This window comes from Mustelus asterias, chromosome 14 (assembly GCF_964213995.1).
Source record: "Mustelus asterias chromosome 14, sMusAst1.hap1.1, whole genome shotgun sequence".
NCBI lineage: Eukaryota > Metazoa > Chordata > Chondrichthyes > Carcharhiniformes > Triakidae > Mustelus > Mustelus asterias.
The window spans coordinates 106,147,605-106,155,095 of NC_135814.1; the positions used below are offsets into that span (position 1 = coordinate 106,147,605).

At 44.9% G+C, this 7,491-nt stretch overlaps 1 protein-coding gene across 1 annotated transcript; it reads right to left on the reverse strand.

The window, feature by feature from the left end:
• Nucleotides 1–2,695: 2,695 nt before the first annotated feature.
• Nucleotides 2,696–7,175, reverse strand: LOC144504097 (secreted phosphoprotein 24-like). The gene is made up of 9 exons (XM_078229272.1): nt 7,124–7,175; nt 6,867–6,970; nt 6,551–6,679; nt 5,557–5,688; nt 5,399–5,443; nt 4,203–4,247; nt 3,535–3,579; nt 2,897–2,941; nt 2,696–2,774 (listed from the first exon to the last, which is right to left on the reverse strand). The coding sequence occupies exons 1-9, from the start codon at nt 7,173–7,175 to the stop codon at nt 2,742–2,744; spliced, it is 630 nt and encodes a 209-aa protein (XP_078085398.1). The 3' UTR covers nt 2,696–2,741.
• Between the last annotated feature and the right edge of the window lie 316 nt (nt 7,176–7,491).

Below are 7,491 nucleotides of genomic sequence, written 5' to 3' on the forward strand. Positions count from 1 at the left end.
GGGCCTGGGTGGGATTGTGGTCAGTGCAGGCACAATGGGCCAAATGGCCTCCTTCTGCACTGTAGCGATTCTATGATTCTAATAAATAAACGGTGTTGGTTTATTCACTTTCAAATCTAGTCCCAGTACAGATTAATTTGATGGGTGCAGACTATAAATTGCTGAATGACATTTCCACTTAACACCAGGATACGTGTTTATATGTTTCACCTCAATCTATTTTGAACTGAATTGGGTTTTTGGCATTGCCCATAGAAAGCATTCTTTCGGGTTGTATCACAGCTTCAAGCCCAGATAGTTCTTTGAAGAGATAACAAATAGGTTAGACCAAGGAGGGCCAATGGATGTTATCTATCTTGACTTCCAAAAGGCCTTTGACAAGGTGCCTCACGGGAGACTGCTGAGTAAAATAAGGGCCCATGGTATTCGAGGCAAGGTACTAACATGGATTGACGATTGGCTGTCAGACAGAAGGCAGAGAGTTGGGATAAAAGGTTCTTTCTCAGAATGGCAACCGGTGACAAGTGGTGTCCCGCAGGGTTCAGTGTTGGGGCCACAGCTGTTCTCTTTATATATTAACGATCTAGATGACGGGACTGGGAGCATTCTGGCCAAGTTTGCCGATGATACAAAGATAGGTGGAGGGGCAGGTAGTATTGAGGAGGTGGGGAGGCTGCAGAAAGATTTAGACAGTTTAGGAGAGTGGTCCAAGAAGTGGCTGATGAAATTCAACGTGGGCAAGTGCGAGGTCGTACACTTTGGAAAAAAGAATAGAGGCATGGACTATTTTCTAAACGGTGACAAAATTCATAATGCTAAAGTGCAAAGGGACTTGGGAGTCCTAGTCCAGGATTCTCTAAAGGTAAACTTGCAGGTTGAGTCCGTAATTAAGAAAGCAAATGTAATGTTGTCATTTATCTCAAGAGGCTTGGAATACAAAAGCAGGGATGTACTTCTGAGGCTTTATAAAGCACTGGTTAGGCCCCATTTGGAGTACTGTGAGCAATTTTGGGCCCCACACCTCAGGAAGGACATACTGGCACTGGAGCGGGTCCAGCGGAGATTCACACGGATGATCCCAGGAATGGTAGGCCTGACATACGATGAACGTCTGAGGATCGTGGGATTATATTCATTGGAGTTTAGGAGGTTGAGGGGAGATCTGATAGAAACTTACAAGATAATGAACGGCTTAGATAGGATGGACGTAGGGAAGTTGTTTCCATTAACAGGGGAGACTAGGACGCGGGGGCACAGCCTTAGAATAAAAGGGAGTCACTTTAGAACAGAGATGAGGAGAAATTTCTTCAGCCAGAGAGTGGTGGGTCTGTGGAATTCATTGCCACAGAGGGCTGTGGAGGCCGAGACGTTGAGCGTCTTCAAGACAGAAATTGATAAATTCTTGATTTCTCGAGGAATTAAGGGCTATGGGGAGAGAGCGGGTAAATGGAGTTGAAATCAACCATGATTGAATGGTGGAGTGGACTCGATGGGCCGAATGGCCTTACTTCCGCTCCTATGTCTTATGGTCTTATGGTCTTATGGCTCCTGCTCCGCTCAAGATCACAAGGAACCACAAAGGGTCGTGAACGAAGCCCAGTCCATCACGCAAACCAGCCTCCCATCCATTGACTCTGTCTACACTTCCCGCTGCCTCGGAAAAGCAGCCAGCATAATTAAGGATCCCACGCACCCCGGACATTCTCTCTTCCACCTTCTTCCGTTGGGAAAAAGATACAGAAGTCTGAGGTCACGCACCAACCAACTCAAGAACAGCTTCTTCCCTGCTGCCATTGGACTTTTGAATGGACCTACCTTGCATTAAGTTGATCTTTCTCTGCACCCTAGCTATGACTGTAACACTACATTCTGCACTCTCTCATTTCCTTCTCTATGAACGGTATGCTCTGTCTGTATAGCGCGCAAGAAACAATACTTTTCACTGTGTGTTAATACATGTGACAATAATAAACCAAATCTAAAGGGCCAATAGAGTCGGACTGAGCCAACACGCTCACATTTAGAAAGTGGAATCGACGCACAATTAGGGCAGAATTAACTGGACTTCAACATTTACAATGAAGAGATTTCACTTCAAGCCCAGATAGGAATTTGTTGCAGAATTCCAGAAGGATCCACCTCACATTTATGCTAAAGTGCATGAACTCACATTGAAAACCCTCCATCAACTAGCTTCAAACAGACTATTATGGGTTGGTTTTGGGTAACAGGCAGTCCATTGAAAGTTCCAGGGTCGTAGAATCTGAATTGTTGAAACATTGTGAATTATCCCCCTCCCGACATTTGGCTAAAAACCGTGAAGCCCCAATCCCTGAGCAGCTCCCCGGAGACTGGGGAAAGTGATCCCAGTGTGTGATAGGCTGCTCCCAGCATTCTGAGCTCCCAACCAATCAGTGAAAGCAGCAGCAACATCTGGAGGAACATCAGGAAATATTCTCTTCACACTTTTATTATGATCCACAGAATACAACAACAACACACACCAAAGGACAGAACATTTACAAACAATAGAATCTCCCAGTTACAGTGAAATGTACAGGCAGGAACCCCAGGCCCCCCCGCCCCCCAAACCCACCCCACCCCTGCTCCCCTGGCCCGTCCCACCCCCCACCGCCATTATACATGAAGGAGTAAAGGGCAATTGAGAACATCTTCTTCAATGGGAATGAGGTCTTCTTGTGTTGACACCAAGCTGGCTCTTTCAGACGTTTCATTCAGGGTCAGTGTGGGACTCTTGAATCATCACTGTGTTCCTGCAATCAACACAATCAGCAGAATGGTCATTTTCAGATGGGCTGACTTCAATCTGAACTCAATGTTTTATTATTGCTGATCCAGAGACAATTCTCCCACACAAATCCCCGTTTCTACTCACCTTTACAGACACATCGAGCCATCTTTCTGCTGACTTGCTTTGCACCTGTGTGAAAAGATTCACATTGATCTGTTTAGAACCAATATTGAGCATTAGAATGATCTTTAACTCAAAGATTTCACTGCTTATTAAACACCATCAATGAGGGAATTTGAATTCCATCAATTCCGAGACTCTAACATCCTCCTCCAGGTATCCGGCCCCAACAGGACTTGGTGACCATGGATTCCCATTGGATTGCTCCATCATTCCACTGGACCAGTCACTGTAGTGGTTTGCCATTGCATTCTGCTGTGTGACTGTCCAGGGAACGCTCCCACTCTCATCCCCCCGCCATCGGGGGCACGGAGGTGCGGGGGGAGGGTGGGGGGCTATTGGGAAGATTTAAAGGATGGGAATCAACCTGTTTGGCCGCATTATAAACACACCTTCCGTCACCAACAATTCCCAGGGTGGGACTGAAACACAGAGCCTCAAACCCACAGGTAGCGACGCTACCCACAGAACCATTGCTCTCAATATACATTTAACTGAATCAAAATTCCGAGTGGGATCCGACTCAATGAAGCTGGAGAGAAATTTCAACAGATTCTTGTCGTTTGACAATCATCCGACACAAAATCCCAGATTATACTCACACTGGGAGAGTCCTCCAGCGATGATTCTGCTGATTGGCTTCTTACCTGGAATAAAATATTCACATTTATAGGGACAGAAATGGGACTTAATGAGACATCTTGTAAATAATATGGAAAAAACTAGTTCCAAATCAAAGATTTAAACGTTAAATAAGGAATTATTAACTTGTGAGATTTTGGAGTTGGGATGGAGTGAGTGAGTGATGGAGTGGAGAATCCCTCAGCAAACACCTCCTGTTCCCCACCACAGCTATAATCATTCCAGCTCTGGGACAGTTGGGGCTGTGGCTCGATGGATAAACTAACAGAGACCGAGATTCTCCCTCGATTGGGATTTATTGAGCTGAATCTGCAGTTCCTCTCCAGGAGGGAGCAGGCATTACTGTCTATAATTGGTGAGAGTGTCAGAGACATTGCTCTCTCAATGCTACTGTTTGTACCTGTCCATTCCTCGGAATAATCAGCTGTCTTTATAGTCAGGAAGGACAGCTTCATTCTCTGGATTTGTGTCCGAGTCTCAGACTCCCCTCCCCCAGGATCTCAGATTAAAATAAATGATTATCTCACACTCCATTCCCACACCCTTACATCCCAGATTTCAAATGCTTCTGTTGATAATTCTGATTCACAGGAAAATACTCGGATACAAAATCCCAGATTATACTCACACTGGGAGAGTCCTCCAGCGATGATTCTGCTGATTGGCTTCTTACCTGTAATAAAATATTCACATTTCAGTGTTTCGCATTTTGTAAATAATTTTGATTTTTTGAATAATTTCCAGACAAACGTTTGAAATGAGGAAGTGGGAACACTTTCAGTTTTGGAGTTGGGATGGAGTGAGTGAGTGATGGAGTGGAGAATCCCTCAGCAAACACCTCCTGTTCCCCACCACAGCTATAATCATTCCAGCTCTGGGACAGTGGGGTTGTGGCTCGATGGATAAACTAACAGAGACCGAGATTCTCCCTCGATTGGGATTTATTGAGTTAACTTTGTGACAGAAACCAGCAATAAGAACCATTGAATCATAGAATCCCTACAGTGCAGAAGGAGGCCATTCTGCCCATCGAGTCTGCACTGACAACAATCCCACCCAGGCCCTACCCCCATAACCCCACGTATATAACCTATTGATCCAGTGACACTAAGGGGCAATATGGCATGGCCAATCAACCTAACCAAATTATTATCCATTCACTGAGGGGAATGTGAAAGATGCTGCCTCAGGATGTCCACAGTTATATCTCCCCTGTTATCATGCTTGTTTGCGGTGGTCGATATGCGCGATCTTCTTGGAGATCCTCTCCACTTGGAGCCGGCAGTTTGCGGTGTGGGCTTGGAAGGGGCTTGGAGCTCCAAAAGCTTGTGTGGCTTTTGCTACCAAATAAACCTGTTGGACTTTAACCTGGTGTTGTTAAACTTCTTATCATGCTTGTTGTCAGCGGAGAGCGTTCTCTCTGATTCTAGAATATTCTCAAATTCAGGAAACAAGAGCCATCCACATGAGCTCAATCCAACAATCCGCGAACTATACTTGAAGATTCCAGCAGCAATTGAGAATCAGAATCTCCACTCCCAATGTCTCTGGGTGGACATTTAATTCAATAAATTCCTGAATCGAGTCAGAGGAAGCTGGATCAAAGTTTCAACAGGTTCTTGTTGTTTGATAATCATCTGACACAAAATGCCAGATTATACTCACACTGGGAGAGTCCTCCAGCGATGATTCTGCTGATTGGCTTCTTATCTGTAATAAAATATTCACATTTCAATGGTCAGAATGGTTTTTGTTGATAATGTGTCTGTTAACAATTCTGATCAACAGGAAAATACTCGGACAGATTTCCCAATTTATACTCACATTGAGAGATTCCTCGATCGATGTCTCCTTTGATTTGGTTTCAACCTGTATTAAAATATTAATAATTCAATATTTAGCACAGTGGCCCAATGAGAAATCTCTCAATAATCGCAATGTTGGAAATGCCATTGTCCTGATGTGTAGAACGGTGACATTACCTCAACAGTGTCTTCACTCGACTCGAATGAATCACTGTGGCTGTCGACTGTCTCCAAACCTCGGCACTCCACATCAACATCCTGCACCTCATCAGCAAAATATTTCACACGGCTTTTACACCAACCTTTCTCCTGTGAAAATAAAGCACAATTCTGTTACATTATTGAATGATTCCAGAGGAAGATGCGAAACAGGATCCTGCATGGGTCACTCATTCGCTCGTTCCTGCTCCACCATTCAGTCCAATCAGGAGTGATCTTCAACCTCAACTCACCTTCTCACCCCATCCCATATCCCAAAACTCTCTTAGTGTCCAAAACTCTATCTGCGTCTTGGAGATACTCAATGATTAATCATCCACTGCTCTCTGAGGGAAAGAATTCCAAACATTCACAAGACTTTGAATGAAGAAGTTTCTTTTCAAATCTGTCCAACAGCAAACTCTTTATTCTGTGGGTGGAATTTTCCTGTCCCCCCCAGTCCGGGAATCGGAGCGGGCGGGGGCAGACCATGCAAATGTACATTGACCTCGGGTGGGAATTTCCGACCTTGGAGTGAGTGTAGCCGGAAAATCCCACCCTGTGACCTTGTGTTCCAGATACTATCAGTGGGGAAAGATTTTTCAGCATTTCCCTGTCAAGCCCCTTTAAGAATTCTATCTGTGTGAATTCAATCAGCTCTCATTCTCCTGGGAATATCGGCCGAATCCACTCAATCTCTCCTCGCAGGACAACCTGCACATTCCAGTCTTGTGATCCTACATTCCACATCCTGTCGGGAAAGTCCATCCTTCCTCAGGGAAGGTGAGTAAAACTGCTCACAGTATTCCAAGTGTGGATTCACCAATGCTCTGTATCATTGTATTAAGCTTCTGCACCCCTACACTATAATCCCTTTCTAATAACTTTATAACTACAAGATCAGCACTGAGTTTCTCTGCTGTAACTCCGTACACACGAGGTAATCGATGTGACAATCTAACTCTGGACTTACTGCGGACTTCTTGGGACGGAAGTGACAGCTGGGATCATCAAATTCCAGTCCGGAATTCTTGGAGCAGACGGTTTCTTTCACAGAGAATGTTAAATCCACGTTGTACGACAATTTTCCTGTGCGATTAATCTAATGAGAGGAAAACAGGTCATTAGTGTCTGAGTGTATCTCGTGTTCCTACCCTGGGCTGGTTCACCCATCAGTGTGAGAGCAATAGAATATTCTGGTCCTGTTTAATAATCAGTGTCTAACTGCACTCTGCAATATTCTTGTCGACTTTAGACAGTGAAACGCACTGAGAGCTGGACACACTTACATCCTTCACTCTTCTCCGGGTTATCCCACACAAATTGGTGATGGCGGTGATTTCATTCAGCTTTCCAACTGACACTCTCAGAGCATCCTTAGGGCTGGGGATTCCTGTAGAGAGAGAAAAGGAAAGTTGTACCAAACACTCCAGCATTCTCCAGTCAATTCTTTCTAACACATTGGTGACATCTCAGTCAGTGAGTCTCACTGGCAAGAAGGTGTTGCTTTATGAGGTGTCTCTCTCTCTCTCTCTCCAGTACCTACCTGAGCACTGGAGGATCTGCACTGCGGCAATGGTGAGGAGTAAGGATTTCATTCTGTGTCTTGTCTGATCAGCTGGCTGCTTGCGAAGAGTAAAGGAGCTGCTTCTCTCTCTCGCTCTGCCTTTTCCTTACAGCGTTCAGTCTTTATATCCTCACCTCCACCACATTCAAACACTGACTCATATTGACTCAGTGCGCTGATCCTGGGCAGGGGCAGCTGCTGCCAAGTGGCTGCAAAATGGGCACAACTTCCTCCCAATATCATCACCCTGTTTAGATTTGGTGAGATCAGAGATTCTTCCTCAGAATATGAAATAATGAACTGAGGGAGGAGAGGAAATGACCATCTGTGGTTTGTACAAAGTCTCT

Coding starts and splice junctions, on each gene's coding strand:
- LOC144504097 (XM_078229272.1), bottom strand. CDS start 7,175: ATGAAATCCTTACTCCTCACCATTGCCGCAGTGCAGATCCTCCAGTGC. Junction 6,680..6,866: donor CCCGGAGAAGAGTGAAGGAT/GTAAGTGTGTCC, acceptor TCCTCTCATTAG/ATTAATCGCACAGGAAAATT. Junction 3,580..4,202: donor CGCTGGAGGACTCTCCCAGT/GTGAGTATAATC, acceptor ATTTTATTCCAG/GTAAGAAGCCAATCAGCAGA.